Below are 22,950 nucleotides of genomic sequence, written 5' to 3'. Positions count from 1 at the left end.
TATTAATGCTTTAATCTTTCTAGCTTCGTTATAAATCTCTATATCATCTTATGCATATGTATTGGGCTTCGTTTATCAAATTTAGATTCTTTTTATGAACACTACATGTGAGCATCAAACAAAACTATGAGGATTCAAGATTGATTGAACGATTCCTAAATAAGTCATTTGAAAGAGTATGAAGTTCGCATATATACTCATTAATACTTTTCGTTATTGCTGAGCACCACCTGGCGCACAAATCCCACTGACCTCATCTCTGACCATTCATAAGTGATTTCATGCCACGAACCGCTTTTTTCCATCCCATTTTAGAGAGGATCATCAAATATAAAGTTTCGAGGGCTTTGCCCAAATAGGAGGTTCCCGCACGTACTTACGAATATTTTTCAGCCATGCAGACCGTAGATGGTAAGATGATGAAACTGTTGAGTACTTCTTTGCCTTATTAGAGAAAAATAAGGTTATAAAATTTTGAAAGTGTCTCTCAGTGTATTGTATCAAAGCGGTTATCAATATTTTTCCTAAATACGAGCTTAGAAAGTTTTTGTCGATTTTGTGGATGAATCACACTTAATAATTTACGCAAACTTTTTGTTTTTCATTGATTTTTATTGTTTTGCGTACACGGGAAAGTGTTAAAAATTGATTAAACAAATTTATTTATTTCTTAATCACGAACAAAATCTTCTAAGTGCTGCAGTAAAACTTTCATCTGTTTGAAAACATTCAAGAAGTTTCCTTCATAGTTCTTTGTTTCTGTCCAAGGAATGTTGATAAACATGATTTCTTAGGTACTTTAAAAGAAAATATCTAATACAGTCATACTCGGAGCACGAGTGGGTCAAGGAACGGTTAGAATAAACAAAGAGTGAAGAAAGTAACTTAAAACAAAAATATAAGCAAAATTTGAAATTTAAAGGGGAAATTCGGTAGAAATCCCGTGAATCAATAGATATTTTTAAAAAAATTAAATAATTTTAATTTACGTGTAATTTAACCACACCACCTGATTCGTGTATTTCTGGATGAAACATTATAAACTTTTAAGTCATTCAAAATATCAGGTTTCTAATTGGAATTCCTATTATCTGACGATTAGTTTCGGATCCAAGGTTATAACTAGCTGAAATATTTCAGAAAAAACTACTATTCAACCGCAAGAGCATCATCACAAACGTCGCTAAAATAAATAAATAAATAATAATGTCTAAAATTAAACTTTCCGCTTCTTAGTAAAGAGGCAGCTAAGAGATATAATAATAAGCAAAATGGTTTTGTAGAATAGAATAATCGATATTATAATTTTGTTGCACAAAATATATTTTATTAAGCTAGCTTTGTATTAAAGGGCTATTTATGAGACTGTCTTGCGGCTATAAACTAACTCATAATGGCTCTAGTCCAATAAAGCTATATTTTCCTGGAATAACACGGGTAATATCTTTACGAAACTAAATATAAAGGTAATAAATTATATATACCAGGTGATTAAGGTATACCAGATGTATTTTAATTTTGACTTAAAAATTAAATTATCGGCAAATTAACATGAAATAAACATTGTATGTAACGCGCATGTAATGAGATTTTATTCGATTCGTTCATTTATGGACTCGTCCGCAAACTCGTTCGGCCCTAAACTAATTCGTCTCATAAAATTTTAAATTACGTACTTATTACGGAAATTTTAATATTAAATTCCATTAAAGCCACGGATGGAAGACCAACACTTTTCAATATTTTTAATCTTTAAAACAGACGCGACAAAACGATCTCATGGAAATACAGGATGTCTCAGCTGTATTTGGATGCTACGTCCATTTACAGAGTGATCAGATTTGTGAGTTTTTCCAAAAAATACATTTTTTCAAAATATTTGTAAATCTTTTTCTAATCATAATTTTGGTTTTATATTAAAACACCTTTAAAGCACTTTTCATCATTGATTTCAACGAGCTAAAATTCATTTGATAAAAAAAGCTGTATTTCTCGAGTTATTGAAATCAATTATAACATTTTAAATAGAACATCCCGTGTATTGTCGGATCACTTGATGGCTTTTTTGCTGATTTAAATGATCCAAGATTGGAAACATTTATCTTTAATAGCTTTTGCAAATTTAATTAAATAATTGTTTCTTTGCTTGCCTTTTTCTGCATGTAAACACACTCTGCAACTCAAAGACAACAATTAATATTAAAATGAGATTTTTGCAGTTATATAAAACATTTTTTTCTCTACCTACTTTCCTCGAAAAACGGTTCAAACCTGTCCACCCTATACTTTCTAAAAGAAAAACTTCATAGTTGATTAAAAAAGCTGCTTTCAATAAGATTTACTAGTATAGGGTAATTTTTTTCTATGATTAGTGAAGGAATCTCGAAAACGAGCAGAGTAACGAAGGCGGTTAAATGGGTAAAGAATTTATATATAACCAGATTTTTTTGACATATGTTATTTTTGAGATATGGTATAAACTTAGTTTTTTGCTAATGGATAAAATAGTAGGTTATAATTTATTTAAAAAAGTATTTTTCAAGCTTTAAAATGATATCAATAAGTAGAAAGTTATTTCTCAAAATGACAGACTTACAACCTTTTTAAATTTGATATTACAATATTTTTGAGTCAGATGATTTTCAAAACTATGAAATTCTAGGTAGTAAGCCATTAAATCGTTCATATTGATTTCTCATTTGTTTGACATTGACAACTCTCACCATTTAAGTAAGATATAAATGTAAGTGTTTGAATTGCCTTGATAAGAATGTTTTAAATTGTGAGAAAATCTAATTAGTGAACAATTATTTATTAAATATCTAAATAATTATTAATGATACAGATGTTCAAATAGTCTTTCATTGTTATTGGATATGTATTGTACACTGACAATGAGTCATTCACGGTGAGTGTCGTATTAAACGTTTACGAGGTTTTAATATAGCTAGAAATCTGAAATTTTGAATTTACACATAATGGAGTTTGATTGTTCAGTTAAAATATTGGAATTATTGGGATGTTGCCATATCTATGTGTAACTAATAAGAACTTTGTTATTTGAAATGGAACTCCGAATGTTTTATTACATTTTCGTTTTGCTTGGAAGATTTAAACCCTAGTTTTTGTATCATATTCCATAGTTATGATAATCCGTTTTCGAAATAAACATTTTTTTTGCTCATTTGGCATTAAACAGTTCTAAACTGAAAAGCTCATATCTTTTCAACTATCATAGCTAAAGAGTTGCAATTTGAGTTACAGACTATTAGTTATCTGTATCTTGTAGTATTATAAATTTTCTTATTTACATACAGGGCGTAGGAAAATTACTGCGATATCACAAGGATATAAATATGAGTGTTAAATCATAATGTTAAATCGAACACCCTATATTTTTGGATGGCATCTGAAATATCAGTAAATTATCTACCAAAAATAATTATACGTTCATATAATTATTTGCAGTTGTCAAGATATTTGCAAAAGTTGGAAGCATTGAAAGTAAAGTACCACTTTTAGTTGATTTGATTAGGCGAAGGCTATGGGTTAACAATGTAAAATAAACGAAATTGTAACATCTTTTATAATAAACTAGATCTACACAATACAAATAAAATCAGAGATTATGGGGTTTGAACTCATGGATTTTGAAACCCAAAAGTGGCTTTAAATTAACTCTGTAAAACTGCAATTCTTTCCTGATTTAATCGATTCCGTAACTTTGCTGGTTTACAAGCGCACTTTACTAATTATCGAAAAAAACTCACCTTATATGTTAGCTACTCACTACTACTATTACCTACTTATCTTCTTTTAACGTTCAATTTAAAACTTGTTTAAAGAACAAATTGTAAAAATTATCAATTACAGACGCAGAGAATTACATGCTTTGGGGATTCAAAAAGTGTGCACACAGTCTGGCACAATGAAGTACTAAAACAAAAACATTAGAGAAAGTCCACCATATTGTCGCACTTTGTGCACACTAGTTCAGGACCTGAGTGCACCAATGCATTAATCATCGACACATAAACGAACTACTACGGTGAAGAGTTGCTGCAGTTTGTTTTGTGTCTTAAAAATCAGTTTTTTTTCTGAGTCTAATGCGTTCTTGTTCTTTGCTTCGTTGCTTTGATGATCAATAGTACCTAATTTTACAATAAAGAATTTGCGTCGGCTTGATATGTTACACAATGATATAGTAAAACAAAGACATCGGAGAAAGTCGGCCATATTGTCGCTCTTGGTGCGCACTAGTGAGAAACCCGAACTAATCTGAATGCGCGATACATAAACCATCAGTGTGTAGACAAACTATTGAGGTGAAGAGTATCTACAGCTAATTTTGTGTCTTTAAAATATATTTTGTTTTGAATCTAATTCCGTTTTGCATTTTCTTATTGCTTTGAGGGTCAACCGTATCAGACCTTAGAGTAAGGAAATTTTTTGGTGATCATGACAACAAGAGTTTGATTGTTGGAGTGAGTTATTGGACTCGCCGTTATGAAAAATTGTCGACATTCTTTCCAAAAACAGTGAACGTTCAAACGTCCGAAGTTTCTTCACCATTAAACCAAGACCGTTAAACTGTTGGCAAAAAAGCCAACCGAAACCTGCTGTATATGGCTACTCGGGCTAAAAATGGAAAGTGTTTATATTGCAAACAATGGCTGCTGAATTAAAAATATCGACGCATCGGAATCGCATTCACATGTGCATTTCACCGCATTCATTGATCAACTTTATACGATCATTGTCTCGAAAATCGCTAAGGAACTAGTTTTTCGAAACGAACGACTTTTGTTACGAATCTACTGTATTAAACATATAACGTGTTCGGTCGTTACGAGCACTACAGGCTACTGCTGCTTTCACGCCTTCGGAATCTATGAGAAAAAGTTTTATAAATTATGAGAGTTGCATGCAGTATGCAATATGCGTGTTAACAATTATTTCTATTATAAAAGGTAATGTTGTTTATTATGAATGGCTTGGGTGTGGGGCCAGGATTTATGTTACACACCATTAGGCGTTATAGACCTATAGGAATTTGGGTGAGTTCAGGTTAGGCAGAAAAGAAGAAAAACAATAATAAAATTTTAGTAATTCATAGGAGAAAATAACAAATTGTCCAAATTATATGCAGTTACGAACTTATCCACTTTAAATTATAAATTAACCTTACAAAGTGAATACCAACAAATTTAGTAAGATAATTTAACACTTCGCACACGTGACTTTATCTATGGAGGGCGAATGATTAAAATGTATGAAGGACACCAGCAAAAAAGTCCCAAAAGTGAAATTCGAACATAGTTGTCCCAAACACTTGACAGTTGCTTTATACTTATAACGTAAATTTATCGTCAGCTATGTTCCGATTTTTTTTTTCTTAAAAAGAGTGGAAATATGAAACTTAAACAGCGAATTCAAAATGTACGAGAGGTGAATATCTAAAATGTTTTAAACACTCTTGTGAAACTCGTCCTCTCACTCGCTGAAAAATTGCTTTAACGACTGAAGAATCGACTTAAAATTCTTACACATAGATAGTATAGTCCTTCATTATTCCTATCAGGATGGATTTTAATATTATGGCTTTTATGCAAAAAATATAGTGTTTTTTCTTTAATGAGGGCTAAATTTTGTTTATTTTCAAAAAGATCAATTTAATTTAAAAAGATAACAAAAAGACTGAACAGTACATCCCAAACGTGTAGAATATATTTACAACAAAGTTGTTATTTATTTTTATGCAGTTCAGCGTGTGACAAAACAACATCACAGTGACAAAAATTCATGGCAGCTTTCGATTGAAAATATGAGACCAATTTTAGAGAATTGTTGGCAATTATTTGTCACGTCCATTCCTTCTAGAACAATATCTACATGCACTTCTTTTAGATCATCAATGGAAAATAAATCATCTTGGAGATCAAATGACCAATAAAATGACAATATACAAAAAGACCAGGACCCTGATTCTATAGTGACATGTGAAAATGAGAATGAAATTTTAGACCATTTTATTGGTTTGGGGTTTAATTATAGACTTATGCATTGTCCTAGTAAGAAATTAATGGAAATTGTTTGAAAAACGTGATCAAAGAGAAACTGACGCAATTTTTGTGACACAGAACAACAGTTTGGTCCCTAATCTGTTCATCGGACTTCAGTCCATGAACAGCAGTTTTGCGCTCTCAGTGCGGCAGTGTTTGATGACTTATCATAAGCATTTAACTGCGTGAATCACGAATTATTGTTGTATAAGTTGAAACTCTACGGGATTCGAGATAAACCGCCTGAATTTAGTTTCAAATACTTGAAGCTTTTAAAATTGTAGTACAAATCTCCAGAACTGGCCAAATCGGCTATCAACAGATTTGGTTAAAGTGAGTCGGACTCAACGACAAACCAAAACCTATTATTATTATTGTTGCGATGGTCGCTGGCCGCCATTACGCCACTAATTTATTAGAATTAAACACTTCTCAGACGTGATTTCGTCCGATGGATGCTGCATGGCATTGTTAATTGTCCCATAATAACCATAATTTCGTAAATGCATGGGCGCCATGTCCGAGTAATGGCCGGCTGGAATGTTATCGCCGCTCTTTGCTTATTGGAGAGGCTGCTTTAGCTATTATTGCCTTCATTAACATTCTTGTGATTTCTTCTCTATGTGTACATATTGCGGTTTGCGCATTGTTGGGATAAATTTATTATTTTAGATTGGATTTTTCTGTTCAGGAACTGGAATCGTGGAAATTATCCTTCGGCGTTGTCGGGTTAGAAGCAGGTTGATTAGGTTCGAAAATTGGATTTGGTTGAGGGTTGGGCCAATGGCGGCAAGAAATGGAAGATGTATAATTAGTTGTAGCAGGAGTTTTGATGCCTAAATTGGATGTTTTGTAAGCACTGTCGGCAATAATTTAACTTGGCCAAAACCATTTCGCGCCCAAGAATCATTTCCTCTGGATTGAGTAAAAGCTAATTATACCTTGTTAAACCTCTCATATACAGGGCGTCCGGAAATGATGTTAAAATGTTTTGGGAGGTACTTTTAAAGATTAAAATAATAAAAAAAGTTCTTATAAGCATTTCTTCAAAAATACTTGACAAATGGACTAGAACTCCTTAAAGGGAGAATGGTGAAGATGTTTTCCTCGCAGTATTTTTGAAACGGTTTGCGCTAAAATTAAGAAATTCGGTACATTGTAATGAGTTGAAATGGGAAAATTTTGTTTATCTTATTAATTGCAGATTTCATTCAGGGGCGTCACATACGGGGATGTCCTACGTAAATGTTGTCCTAACTTTTATGGTTGTATCATTTCTTAATTTTTGAATTAAAATTACTAAATCACAAATATTTTAAAGTAAAAAAGTTCCGTTATTTCATATCCTTAGGATAGACCGTTTTCCGGAAAAATGGGTTTCTATGAACCGATGCACGATTACATGGACATCGAAATGGATCTCAATAAACATAGTAAGCATCCTTCTGATAGAATATATTTTTTATTACCCAGCAATAATAAGATTAATATTTTTAAGGATTTGCCACTTATTCATAAGAAATGTTGAAAATGGCTTTACTTCATCTCAACGCATCCTTTAATTCTTTTCTACATAGATTTCGATTCCATTTAATTGTGCATCGGTTAAAAAAAACACTTTGTAGAAACGGTCGATTCTCAGGAAACAAAATAAGAGGACTTTTTGACTTAAAAGTATTAAAGATTCAGAGATTTGATTCCAAAAATTGATAAATGTCACCAACAAAAAAGTTAGGGCTACATTTACGTAAGAGACCTTCTGTATGTAACTCGTCTGACTAAAATGTGTAATTATTACCACAAAAAAGTTTTCCCATTTCAACTTACTTCAATATAGCGAATTTAATAATTTTAGTGCAAACAGTTTTGAAAATATTGCGAAAAAACTATCTTCACAATTCCCCTTTTAAGGAGTTCTAGCCTCTTTAAGAAACCATTTTTGAGATATATTTATAAGAACCTTTTTTCATTTCTTCCATAGAAGCAAGAGAAACTCTTTTCCCCAGATCACTTATCATTAGAACAAAATAAGCCGGTGATATGAAATAATTTCATCTTCAAGATCTCAATAACTTTCTAGTTTCTTCATACTAAAATCTAACTTATTAAAGATGTGTGTGTTTTGTTCGAGGAAATATTTAATGAAATGCCTCAACTCTTTTTCAATTCGTCTATAAATATCGCTCTAGTCGTAAATTTGCTATTTCTTCGTCTCGTGAAACAAATAACAATTTTTTTTCTTCTCTGTTTATTGTGAGAGTGTTTTGTTTTGAGGTTTTACAATTTGCATAACTTTTTATTGTTAATTTTAGATTTGTTAGTTTATTTTTGTTTTCCTGTTCTTATCAATACTGATACCAATCATCAGTATACACCAAACGTTGCAGTATAATGATGAAAACATCAACGAGTGTCGTATTAGTTTATTAAACAAAATTTTAAGAGATTTAAAGATTCAGGAACACTGCAACCTTTAAACGTAGCAAGCATCTTTTTCTAACGTATAAACATTGTATTGGAAACCTTGCTCAATCCATGTTTTACCTAAAATTAGCATTTAATCCAGATATGGGACCGCTTTATTTAAATATATTTAATATTAAATGTATTAATTAGTAAATCTTTACTAGGCCAAAGATGGAACCAATTATTATGCTCAGATTTCACTTATTAAAGATCGAAAAAAGCCAAGCTAAATTTAAGGCGAGACAGGAAACGATAAATATAAATCACATTATGGTCTTAACATTTTGTTAGCATAATTTATGCCCTCAAAATTTTCTCACCTATATGCTTATTCGTAATCATCTAAATTATTTACTTACGTAGGCGGCCATATGTGGTCTGTTTCTTGAATAAATTTGCATGTGCTTGTAGCCATACTAAGGAATTCAGATACATGAAGAGATTATAACCATATTATTCCTTTCCGCTGGAACCAAATTTGATATGCAAATTTACTTAAATCATTTTATTTAATTAATGAAAAAAGTGCAATAGCAATAAAATTGCCATTTATTATCTAGGTCATTTGGGGGAGAATATTAGGCGCCAGTAACATCTTTAGAAGTTGATGACCAAGTTTAAGAATTGTTCCCAAATCGTGATTTAAATCTCTATGAACTGGTTATTGGGTTAAGAGTATTATTCATCTTTAATCGGTTTCGAGTTATGTGATGTTATTGAGTTGGTATTTGTTATCTACCACCAGTAAACTAATTTTTCTGCAAAATGTTGTGTGCGTTTAAAGTTATAAGAGGGACAATTCTGTTTATTTTATTTTTGGATATCCAAAAATACACCAAATTTTTTTACCATATAGAAAATATTACAAAACTAATAAGAGTTTTAGGGAATAAAAGATTTCTGACAGATAGATCAGACCTTATGGTGTACTAAAGTTTCAAATGGGCGCATTCGGGGAGCAGCAATGCTGCAGGACTTCATTGCAACGGGCGGTGTAGCGCTGACTTAAGACGGTAAAGCGAATTATCACTTGTCAGCTGCTTGTTAATTCGTATTGTCGGAAAAAAATTAATCAACAAATTCGAGTTTTGATGTTTGAGGTTCTTTGAGGAACAGTCCCAATAAAGTAGTTTTTGAATTCGCTCCTGTTGCATATTTTTATGTTATATCATGTGATTTTTCAAACATTTCTTTATGCGATTTTTCCACATTTTTTTGTTTGTTTCAGGTGATCCCCTACAGTTGGCCTGTCGGCGCAGGCCCGGGCTGGCTTTAGGATGCGCGGGCGATGCGCGCCGGCCTGTGCACGGTAAGCGCCCCCTTGGCCGCGTGCAAACCCCCGGTTGCTGCTGGGTTGCCCCCTTCGGCACGGTTCCTGGCTCTCCATTTGCTCCATCAGCAGACCCTCTATTTCGTCGCCACTGCCAAGTCCCGAGTACGCGAACTCTACTTGCAGACATGTCGACATTTTGCCCAACAGGGCATGCTGGATACGGACCTGTTCGGTTTGGCCCTTATTTGTGGTGGGTCTTTTTTCCTTTGTTTCGGGTATAAGATAGGACTTCTGAGGCGCAAAATAAACACAGTCAGCGATTCAACCTGTTCGCGCTCGGCTTAGGCTGATAAAAACTGTGAATGCGTCTCCGGCTCCAGAACATACTCGTAAAATTGTATAGTGTTAAAGAAACGAAATAAATACCCATTTTGTGTGACAAGTAATAAAACTTAGAAAAACGCACAGAAACACGTAGTTATGCAAATAATAATTCTCAATTTTTTTTTTGTGTCTATTATGGTCGATTACGATTATACAGGATAGGTCACAAAAGCATCCGAGCCATTGCAAATTTCCTCAAATTTTCTAATGTGTTTTTACAGGGTGTTTCGGAATAATGGTCAAATCTTTTAACGGAGTATTTTAACAGACATTTTAGAGGGGGATCTTTTTATGAAATTTTTTAATTTAGGCCCTTCCTATCCATATATTTGAATGCCAAAATGGCGGAAAATAATCGTTTTTTTTTAATTTCTTAAAAATAGTTACACGTAGAAATTTAAGTTTTGGTACACATTATTAGCTAGTCAAACGCTATTTTGTAGTGGTGTCTATTCTTTGACTCATGTTTTTGGAGAGCGGGAATTAGCAATTCTTAATGTTTTCTTCAGATTTTTTTCCTACAATAGTTGATTTCAACAAAACTTCGTTTTTAAATACTGAACATAATTAAAATTTTTTTTTTCACTATTGTCATTTTTTCATACAACCAACAGTTTGCGTTAAAAAAAAATAATTTTTCTTACCTTATTAAGCCTTTTTTAATTTTTAAGTGTCTAGGAATCGAAATTTTGTTCGTATTCATTTAAAATTACGAACCACAGGTTCTGTACATAGTCAGCAACGAAATGCAGGAAGGGGAAATATAATTGGTGTTCAGCAAGAACAACCATTTTTTAATTTCTTTGAAGCGGATCCTGGAAGATGTGTCGGAGAAGCATGTAGGTATTTCAATATGCCTACCACTAATGTATGGAGAATACTGTCGAAAAATTTTTATTTATTTATAGGATCTGTGTCTATATTTGAGCTATTTTTAAATCAAATCTTTTTCTTGCGCCTGTAGTCACTGGTCCTGACTATACAGAGGAAGTTAAGAACTATCTAAGCCATAAATAAATATCTTCACATTTTCAAATACTTTGACATTTTCATATTTAGCGTTCAATCGTGAATAATTTTCAATGCCCATATTTTTTTAACGCCCATTGTGACTGGTTCTGATTATACAAGGTAAATTAGAGTTAGTGGGCATATAAATACGTATATGTCTAAATTGTTAGACAATCCGTATTTCAAAATCCTCATTTGTGATAACTAAATGTTTCGTCTTTTGAAAGGTTTTGAGCTTTTTTATGCCCCTTTTTATTATAATGAAAACTAGATCTAGTAGGAACTGGTATGTAGACCTGAATGCCCTGTTACTGCGGTTGCGTTTGATCAATATTATTGTTGTTTTCGTAATACAAACAAATTATTTCTAACTTTTATTTTACTGTATAATCTATTTTACAGTTGGAATGAAGAAAATATAACCACCAAATAAATAATAATTATTAATGAAGTTAGGTCCATTTGTTCATTCTTGTGAATTGTGAATTAAAAAAACAATATAATCCCGGTTATTAAATGCAAAACCGCGAAAATTATTAAACCAAATATCAATCTGTTTCATATTTTTTAAATCAGAAAATAAAGGTCTATTTAAATTTTATAAAATATTCACGGGATTTCATTATTAAATTATCAGCTTAGTGTCCTTTCTTAACGTTCTATAAATATGCATATTATAGATCATTTTGCCCTGAAAATTATATGCCAACCAGATTTTTTCTGACAGTGTTCAATTTTTATAGCTTAAAATTATTATTTTTTATTCTTTGTTTGACAATGATGGTTTGCATGATTTAAGTCGCCGATATAAATTTAAGTTCGTGAATCACTTTAATAGAATTATTTAAATTGTGAAACAATCTAAGATCTATTTATGCATAATTATTTATTAATTACCTAATTTATTATTAATAATAGATGTTAAAGAAGCTCCCATTATTATTTACACATGTATTGTATCGTTTTAAAATTGAAATTGTAGTTTTTTTAATTAAACATCTATCGATAATACCGAAAGCTTCCTGAACTGCGCTTCTAAGAGCTTCTTCTGATTCATAATTTTCTGTCAGCTTAGTTTTTTGTTGTCCCCCATAGAAAAAAATAACACTCAACAATATGTCAGTTTTTCAGATTTAAAAAATTAATTTCGAAAACTTATGCATATTTAATATTCCTGGATTTGAAAAGTTTTTATCAGAGCAATTCAAAAACTTAAATTTATTTGTGACTTACATAATGCGAGTTATCGCAAGGTGTGAACTATTTTATGGCCAACTATCTTAAAATTGCAATATCGTATTAAAAAAGCCTGTAAATCCACTAGTTTGAGAAATAACTGTCTACTTATTGATATCACTGCAAAGTTTGAAAAAATATCTGTTTTTAAATAAAGCACAACTTACTAAGCTTTTCATAAAAAAAAGTAAATTTCTGCCATATCTTAAAAATGGCTAGTCAGAAAAAATCTGGTTAGCATAACTTTTTCAAAGCAATATTATCTATACTATTGGTATTTACATAATTTCTCTAGAACCAATAATTACACAAATTAATAGATTCAAAAAATCGATAAAATTTGGTTTTTGCTAAATATTGAGTAAGTCATTTATTTTTTCAACAAAACAGAAGTGGCTAAAAATTGGTCCCCTAAAGCCGCAACTCTTTCTCCATTTAATCGACTTCATAACCATGCAAGTTTCCCAGATTCCTTCACTAATCATCAGAAAAAAACTCTCCCTGTATATATATTTTGGAAGTGAAGTAAAATTTGAATTCGTTAAAAAAAATACACAGGTCTTCCATTTAAAAAGTGGAGTTTGGGGCATTTGACATGTGAAAAGTTTGGTTCTTTTTTATACCCTGTAGAACATTTTTCGATTTTTTTATATTTATTATATTATTATTATAAATTAGTAATACAGGACGGTCCTTTGTTTTTAATTGAACAAATTTTCAAACGATTCAGTTGTGTAATACTATGTGAATTTATTAACTCTTTCAAAAAGTTAATTTTTCCTTCGACTTTTATTTCAATTAATGCAAAAACTGCAAATAACTTTTCATATTTTATAATAATGAGAAATATTTACTGTTACAAGCGAAATTAATGTTCACAACAAATCACAGGGTATTTCATTTAAAAACATGTATTTTTGCCACATCACGGTTTTGTGGATCACCCTATAATTTTTAAAATATAAAAAAAATATAAATTTGTGAAAAATGGAATAACTTTCTTTTCTACACTTTGCGGTAATTGATTTAAGGCAGTGGAAAATCTGACGTGGACCACCCTGTATATAACATACACAGCTGCCTTCGATAAAAAAATAAATTTATCACTAGTAACTGAAATACGCAATCGGAAATAATTCAAGTGCCAATTTAAAATAAAATATTGCTTCATCAAAATAAAAGAACCATTAATAGCGTGTAGCAAAAAATATTCGAATTATGCCTTTGGCAAGTTCATACACATAACTAATGTTTCTACATTCCAAGCCCAATGTCGTAGCCAAAGTCGGGGTCAAGGATTTCAATTACATTCTTCATTTTTATTGCGGTCCATGGTGGCTCTCGCAGTTATTTCCTTTGTAATGAGAGTCGAGATAAGCCGATCGGTATGCCTATTATCCAGTAGACATTCCCATCATTCATTCATTAAAACTGTTTGCATTACGGCTAATGTTAATTTTCTATAACGAAATTATCGGCTAATTATACGCCTTCCAGTACCAGCACTCCATTACCAGCAGCCACATACGTTTGTGATTAGATTGTTTATAGCGGGTTATTAGCGGTTTTGAAGCACCAAACTGAAACAAAATGGGAACTCACAAAATGTATAATATTTTTGCTAATGCCAGTGTTTGTAACAATTGTTCCAGTCTTTTTTCTATGTTTATAACTATCGAATGCGTAATATGTACAGGGTGTATTAATAAGTTGCGGGGTGAAATGCCCCTTTCTTATCGCAAAGGTACTACTAGCACCCATTATGACATGTGGAATCTTTGCTAACCGATTGAGAAATTAGAGGTGGGCGGTATGGAAACTTTAAAAAAAAACAAAGTTCTTGTCTATAGTTCATGCATTTTACAAATAAATCTAGGAGCGCCCTGTATGCTTGGCAAAAATTATTATTGAATCGCATTATAAAATTTCTCGACTTCCCTTAATTAGCTCGTTTTAAAAATGAATCCATCCCTTCTTTTTTTATTTTGAATGTAGCTTTTTGCCGAAAGGTCGAAAGTAATTGAAACTCTTGAGGTCCGAAATTTACTAATTAGTGTTAAAACGTTGACTTTGTAAATATCAACCAGTCAGTATATTGGGCGGAGAGGATTAATGTCACAATAAATTAATAATTGATCCTGCTTTTATGGTACTACAAGCCCGAATGCCAAGAATTACATGGATCACTATAGGTAGATATACGGGGTGCACCAGATTAAGTGCGCATCGTTGTTAATTTTGTTATTAGTAGGACTCTAATGTAAATTGCAAAAAGTTGTATGTTCTTGGACTGTTGCGATGACGATACTAGAAAAACAATTGAATATAGCATTGTAAAGATAATTTTTGAAAAACTTTTTTTTTAACGGAATACTGTTAATATTTATAAACGAAATTAAAACTGGTTTATTTTTATACAAAAAACTTCAGAAACTTTGTTTTATAAAATTAATAATTTTTAAGATATTGAGCTATTTTTATTACTAATTGTACACAGGCGACAATTGATCAAATTAATTAAATCTAGTAAACACTGAGTGGCTAAAAGTAAAAAATGTCAAATCTAAGGCATTTGTGTGTTTATAATAAAGGTGCTAAAATATTGTAAAATGTCTCTTTCACACAAAAAAAATTATATATTAAAATTGTATATAATATTTAACAAAAAACATTCATAAAAAAAAAAAAATTTCAAAAAGTGGCGCGTAAATGTTTACTTTTTTTATCTTTTAACGACCTGTAGTTTGTAAACGTTTTCATGGAGAACGACACCACTCGGCTTGTTCTACTTTAATTTTGACAGATTTTTCAAACGGCTCTAGCTATGAAAGTTTCAAATATTTTTAATATTTGTGAAATTATCAGTTTTTGTAAAATTTTGAAAATTACAATTAACTTTTTTCACATGCAAAGCGTTCTAGATTCAAAAGTAGACAATTTAAAACAAATGACGCCAATAATGCTTACGGCAAATATTGGCAAATAATGCATTGTTGGATGTGGAATAAAGCCAAGAATCTAAATATCAGAAAATAAGTACAGGGTGTCAAATTTACAATTCGAAAAGGCAGGTATTTTCCAGCCAGGCCGGAAGTTACATTAACGATCCTTGCACTTAATAGTCATTGATAGTATTGTTTCTGGGGCAGCCTGTATCATACAGATGATGTGTTACAATGCTATTGAAAAAATCAAATGAGCGAACAACGACATAAGAAAATGGGTGAGTTATTGTGAATTAAGTTAGAATTCCTCAAAAATTTTCCAGTTATGTTATGGAAAAACCAAAAAAGAACATGGGTAAAAAATTAAGCATGTCGGGGCCCCCGACAAATTATTATGCAGCGACCTTAGCCGTCACCGACATCCCCCTCCGTCCATGGCCGCACGCGCGCCTCTGTCCAGCTCCAACATTCCACAATGCCCGGTCCTCGCCTTCTGGCGCGGATTGTACCGGCCCGGACCGCATTCCGCGCTTATACAAATGATCCTGATCGTACCCTGCGCGCTCCCCCCTCCCCCGCCCCGTCCGCGCGGCTACCTGTCTTAACCGCGGCAACGATGCTGCATTGTTTTTTTGGCCGTCGCTAAGTTTTTGGCCTGCGGCGGCTGCCTTCATTTTTTTCTTCTTTCTTCATGGCCTGCTTGTTGTTCTGTTGTTTAGTCCGGTAAAGGCGGGAAGGGACGCCGCACCGGGCCGCTCGTGCATGCCCATGATGGACCGATGCGGGAACGAAACCATAGAATCAGTCTATTAAAGCGTTGCCGGTCGAGTTTAAATGAACCACACGCTAATTAATTCAGCTGAATATGATCAAAATGGTGGATGATTTTAAGATTGATTAACGCAAGAATCAACACAAAAATAATGGGCCTTCCCCCTTTTCATATGCGATATAACGGTTTTATTTTAGTATTTTTAATTTTTCAGCTTTTTGAGATATTGAGCCGTTGTCAGAAGTTACGTCTGATGTTATGGATGAAAATAAATTCAGTCTCCATTCTTTTGTGAGTGATAGACCATGCATTAGGTATCCTCTCTCTAGCAAAAATTTGTAATTGCTGTATTTTATTTTTTTTTCTATACGTGTTTTTGAGATATTAAGCTGTTGTCAGAAGTCACATGTGGTGTTGGGCATTGAATGCATTCTGTTTTTTTCCTTAAATAGTTGATAGTAATATGGTAGATACCCCCAAAACGTTTTTACTTGTGGCAAATAGTATTTTTGGTAGTAATTACGCAATATATTATTTTTCTAATGCGCGTGCGGAAAAGTACCCTTCGGCTCTAAATTATTTCATACCCCCTCCGTTAATCAACTAACAAATAATAATTTTTTTAATTCAAAAACTACATTAAATAGAACCAAAAAACATTATCTTTTCCGATTTATTCATTTTTGGAACTGTTCCTTACGTCACACGTTGTTGGTTTTTTTAATGTTGTTTGCAACGGCAGCACAAAATGACCCATTGTTTAAAATTGAAACATGGCTCATGTCGCACCTCTAATTAAAGGTCTTTTAAAACGACATTCAATGGTGTGTTGCGATTGAAAATATTTCTATTATTTTTTCATGAAAATAGGTATAAATTGAGTAAAAAATATAATACAAAATCAGTTATGTAGTATCTAAATAATTTACATCTATTTTGCTCAAAACTATTCGATAAGTATTGAATCGCAATGCACCATTGAATGTAGTTTGAGATGTCACTAGACACATGTTTCAATTTTCACAAATCGGCTATTTTGCACTGCCTGTGAAACAAATAACATTATAAAAAGCAATAAACATCGGAAGATAACATGTTTTGTGTTATTTAATGCAGCATTTGAATTTTAAAAAATGTGAAAAAGTTAATGGGGAAGGGGGAGAATACTGTTTAAAGCTACACGATGTGTAGATTACTGCACTAATTTGAGTGTGGGAAGGAATTATTTTAAATTGGCCATGATCTAAAATGTATGAAAAGTGGAAATCTCAAATTCTTAAGAGACCTTTGGAAACAAAAAAATAATGCCGTAATTGCTAGTGTTAATATTGTCTCTGCGTATTTTGTTCTTTTACTCAAGAAAAAAATTTAAATTTCGAGTGAAAATGTGGAAAAAAATTGGAAAAGTTTGTGCGGAGTTTGAGATTAAATTCATTGAAATATAAGGAACATTTGTACGCAACCGCGCCTAGCTAAAAATGGGTAAAAATTGCACTTTTAAATTCAATTTGGTTTGACAGTGTCAGGAAGTCGTTTACGTTCGGGTGTCCGAAGTCGCCCGATGACGGAGGAGCGAGCTTTAGGTTGAATATAACTGAAATTTTCTCTTACACAGGGGCAACGAGACAGTGGCGCAGATGAGATCGTCTTCAGAAATTAAGAAAAATAAAAATAGAAACGATCGTTTGGTAATTTTTCAGCTTTTGAAGGTAATGGGTTGACGTTAAAAGACACGTCTGAAGCTTTTAAGGACGGAATATCTCCCTCCTTACATGGGTGATAGAAAATACAGGACATAAATGGAATTCCGAGATAATGAACGCATTGCCTATTCGCATTTCATACGTGGCTATCTATAAACCCTTCTGCAAGCGAACACCTCCTAAGTTTGAAAACCAACCTATAAATTGTTTGTTGTTGGCCGTGCCTTCGGCTGTAAGTAATTAATGTTCCCGCTCTTCTTAGAATTACGAAGGATTTACAAATTACAAATTATCCCGATCGTCCGTTCTTCTCGGCCCGTGGCTACCTGTCTTAACCGTGGCGATGCCGCGTTGTTTTTTGGCTGTCATTAAGTTTTTAGCCTCGGGTGATTGCCTTCATTTTTCTCGACTTGACTAAATATAGTCCGGTAGATAATCGGACCAAACGCTCTCCATCTCATCTGCATCTTTTAGCTTCAACCACCCAAAGAGCCCCATTCCTATCTCCTTGCCCATCCATCCCAACTCCTATTAACCCAAATCTATAGAACAATACATTCACTTGGCATTGAGGTTTATTTAAAATAATTTGAGTAAAAAACTTTTTATGCTGATCTTCCTGGACTACAGAAATACTCTTTTTAAGTATAACTTCGGGCAGCTGCCCGGATTTTTTTATTAACCCGACCGCAATGGCTATGTGAGCGTGCGTGTAAATGCCTTTGCAGGTCATTCTGTTCATCAGATTGAGATGAGAAATCGCTTTTTTGCTTCATATGTAATAATCTTCGCTTATATTGCATAATTCCGAATCAGTGGGTCTGATCTAAGTACCATCATCACGTCACCATCCAAAGGCGAGTTCCTGAGATGTAACGGTGAAGGTTATCTGAATCCGCAATGATTGTTTGTTATACGAGCCTCAAGTAACGCTTCAGATGAGACGTTGAATTAGGTGCACGTCCGTTATCGGAGCCTGCAGTTTTTCGAAATTGTATGGAAGTTGATATCCACCAATGGAATACCAAACAACCATCGCAGCCAGAGGGAAAAAAAGTTCAAAAAGAACTAAAATTCACGTAAACTTGTATGTTGGAACGCTTTATCATCGAGATACAGGGTATTTTTCAAACGACTCCTGCAATTTGTGAGATTTTACAAATTTGCTACCATTTCATCACGTCGATTTTAAGCTCTTTAAATTTTGAATTATTACTCAAAAAGTCTGAGTTTCTTGTCAACTTAAGTGGAGAACTTCTATTCGTTTTGACAAGACATCGCGCCATAATTAAAAAAAAAAAACAGGTTTGACATACATCGGTTTTTTCTGCAGGATGGTTCATTAATAACTGGATAACCAAAAGTTGAAAGTACTATAGGTCAAATAGTGACAATTAAGAAAAATATGTCTTATTCGAAAGTTGATAATTTCGAATGTATAAGGTATTGAAAGTTGAAATTTTAATACATTTTTTTGCAATTATTCGGAAAATATCTAGGTTAGACACTTGAAAATTTGTAAAGGTATGTGATGAATAAGATATATTTTTCCATGGCGACGTTGCTAATAGAGGGGGCCACTTACAGTCAATATTACAAAACTTACAGTTAATAACTTTTTACTTTGTATGTCCAACATGAAGTTTGATTCATTATCTGAACATGCAATCATGTTTCTACTAATTACGTATTCTTGTTTCATTTCGATATCTAAAGCCGTTTTTGAGAATAACCGATTTAACTAACATTATGTATAGAGGGTGCTTCATAATTATGCCGACAAGGCTCGAAGGATATAGAGCTTTTTAAAAACAAATATTTAGATTGAATACAGTTAGCTCCCAAATTCGTTCACTTCCAAGACAAAATAGAACGCTAAAATACATCTCGACTATAAAGATCTTTTAAACCTCTAAGAATCTTGACATAATTTAGCCAAATTAAAGTACTTAAATTATACACGCACACAAAATTTGACGTTCATAGTTTTAAAGAAAATTGGTCTGTGTCATGTTGTTTGCCTTCAAGATAGTCTAAACCATTGTTTTTAATACTTATCTTTTCTTTTCTTCTGGATTTGGATAGCACTGAGCTACCTGGAAATAATAGGCCAATTTTGCCGGTAGTACCCAATCGAACCGTCCGAACTCTTTTCACTTGAAACAAATTCAATGTTCACGATTTCTCCATGAATCACAATAAAACACCCCATAATAAAAAAATTTGGAACGTAGTTGCTATAATTTTATATTTGTCATATCGGCGGTAGTTAAAATGAAAACGGTCAAAATAATCATTTAATCTTCAATTCTTATAATTTTTTTATGTCTGCGTTATTATTTGACTATACCAATATTTTATTGTTTATTTTGCTGTTCTGTACGAATAAATATGTACTTTAAAGTTATTTTTCAAGACATGCAGCGATATTAAACTTCAAAAATACCGCAAGAGAATGCCTGTAGGGATTGGACCAAGATATCTTTTTTTCATAAAACATAAAGAAAAACATAAATTGAATTATAAATCACTTTTTCACCGCTGATAAAAAAAAGTTATGCTCCTTTAAAGAGTTCACCTAGAGCTCTCAGCGCCCCCTACAAGGTACATCAAAAATGTAAACGGATTCTTATTAAGTTTTTTCTTTTTTGTACGATATCCCCTTTGACGGTCTGTATTTTGAAAATCATCAATTTTTGCACTAAAATAAATTGGGTTCAATCGTTATATTTTCGCCTGAGGAATGTGGTGAAATTTTGTATAGACCTTTTAGGGACATCATGTAGAGTCGTTCGCTTTTGGGCACTGAATCGGTTTGAGTTGCTACTAATTTGAAGTTACCTGAGTTAAAGCACTGTATTGGCTTAAAATTGAAATTTTGCAACTCAATAGCCTTCTGAGAGTATGTCTATGGTTTTTTTTATATGATAAAAGTGCCTTTAAGAACTCCTCGAACTTTCTGTAATCTGTAAGCTATTGGTAACATAATTGGCTGCATTACAGAAAAATTGATTTGAATTTTAATGATCGCTAGATTGAATCAACTTTACTTGGATAAAAATTTCCATGAAAACCACGAAACTGACCAACAACGGTGCGTTTATTTCAATATTGCCATGAATATTATCTTTTTGGAAAATCTACCAAGAGTTTGGCCTGCTTGGATAATAAAGAATTAACAGGCGATGAAATTTGACCTAGGTATCTCAAAAACTGTAGAAGCTCGGTAGAAAAAAAAATTGACGACGAGACTTTCAATTTTTTTTTCATTCTATTGCCAAATGAATGCTTTCGCTTAAAACCTGAATCGGGGCTCACTCAGGAGTTGATTCGATCCTCAAGTCTTCGCCATGACGTCTTTAAATTTTAGCCAGTTAGCGCTCAGCAAGGTAGACAAAAAGTTACACTTCAGCAACTTTAACTGAATGTCGTAAACTCCACGGCAATGATTACGACTTCTTATTCATTTTAAACGTTTCAATATCCTGGCAGGGCAACCTCTAGACGGCCTTAGCAATAAAACCTCTCAGACTAACAGATGGCCTGCCCAAGAACACAATGAGTGTAACACCGGGAGAACAGGCAATTTCTTCTCTCATTTTGGCCTATTTTTTATCGCATATCCGATGCCCAGGTAGAATTTCACCCTTTGAATTATGAAATGTTTTGCCATTGGGATTTGTCTTCTTGACATTGGAAATTAATATGTATGTCTTGCAGATTGCAGAAATCCTGCATATTAAACGCACTTCATTGAATCGATGTAAGATTATTGTACATTAATTCATAATTAATTCTCGCTTGACACGGCTGACTTATTAATTAACATGTACTATGGCAACACCAATCTAATCCGCGACCAATCCTTCAGAAGGAATAAAACAACATTTACATTTTATTTGTTGTGTCGGTCTTGAATGGAATAATTAATACAGTGTTACACAATTAGATTTTCTTCCCACAACATACCAATTATGATTACTATTATGTAGCTTTGCATTTTGTTATCCGTATTTCTCCTAAAGCGTCAACTATTGTCTAAAGGACACTAATTATTCATTAGAGTTTTTTACGTGAGACAATTTTATGGTTCTTATACTGAGGGGTCCATATAAGATGATCCGTTACTATATCCGAAAAACTGTAAGGTTTAAAATAAAAAGTTAAAAGTTATTCAGTTTTTCATTAACTTAATTTTTTAAATTTAAGCCTTATAATTTAATCAAAATTAGAATTAATAACAGAAACAGCACAGAACAATTGCATAAAAGAGTTCGAGGAATGGCTGAGTCATTGTCATATTGTTACTGTAGTTCAATTTTAACTTTTTATTTGTAGAAATTTGAATTTTCTTTGACGTAATAGTGACTTAGTTTATTTTGTATTTAATATATCTATTTTTTGAAGAAATTGTAGATCCAATTTTAGTTTGAGCATATTGTGCCCCTTATTATGTTACTTTTCATTTGATATACTACAATAGATACTTTTCCATTTGAAAACAAAAAGTTAGAAGGGGTAGCTGGATAAGAGGGAAAATTTTGAACACTGAAATTGTACCTGTTTAAGCATTTTTTGAAAATATCGGGTTTATGGTATTTGTAAAGTGTTGCGATACTTTTCAAAAGTGCTGTATGTTATACTATGTTTAAACTGAAGAGACCTTACATACTTAGATGATTAAGAGGTATTAAGATCAAGAAGGAAACTAGAGGAAATATATACCACATGCATAACAAATAAAGGTAGACATGTGGAAATATTTTTATAATAAGCTTTAAATTAGAATTCTGCAATTGTAAGTTAATTTCATGATAAATATGTAATTAGTAATTTAAATAGAAGAAATGGTGATTAATAATATTATTTAGCAAAAAATATTATCTCTTCTGTGAATTAAAAGAAGTGAATTAAAAGATTTCATTAAAAAAAATGCAGGATATCCCACTTAAAAAAATAAACTTTGAAACACTTGAAATGTGGATAGTTTTTCACACCCTGTCTAAAATTCCTTGAAAATTAAAAATATGTTCTAGTAGAACGATACTTTTTAACTGGAAAAGTTTCCAAACGATTGAATAAATATATGTGAGTTTAA

General features: G+C 32.5%; 1 protein-coding gene across 1 annotated transcript in view; it reads left to right on the top strand.

Annotated features, from left to right (window-relative positions):
* Positions 1–22,950, top strand: part of ex (expanded) — a 46,785-nt gene that overhangs the window by 19,157 nt on the left and 4,678 nt on the right. Inside the window, exon 2 of the mRNA XM_066289140.1 lies at positions 9,757–10,051. Coding sequence (XP_066145237.1) covers positions 9,817–10,051 — 235 coding nt within the window. The 5' untranslated portion in view covers positions 9,757–9,816. The remainder of the gene's footprint in view (positions 1–9,756; positions 10,052–22,950) is intronic.

This window comes from Euwallacea fornicatus, chromosome 13 (genome assembly GCF_040115645.1).
Source record: "Euwallacea fornicatus isolate EFF26 chromosome 13, ASM4011564v1, whole genome shotgun sequence".
Lineage (NCBI taxonomy): Eukaryota > Metazoa > Arthropoda > Insecta > Coleoptera > Curculionidae > Euwallacea > Euwallacea fornicatus.
The sequence above is the reverse complement of the archived record's forward strand: the minus strand, read 5'-3'. Positions and strand labels throughout refer to the sequence as shown.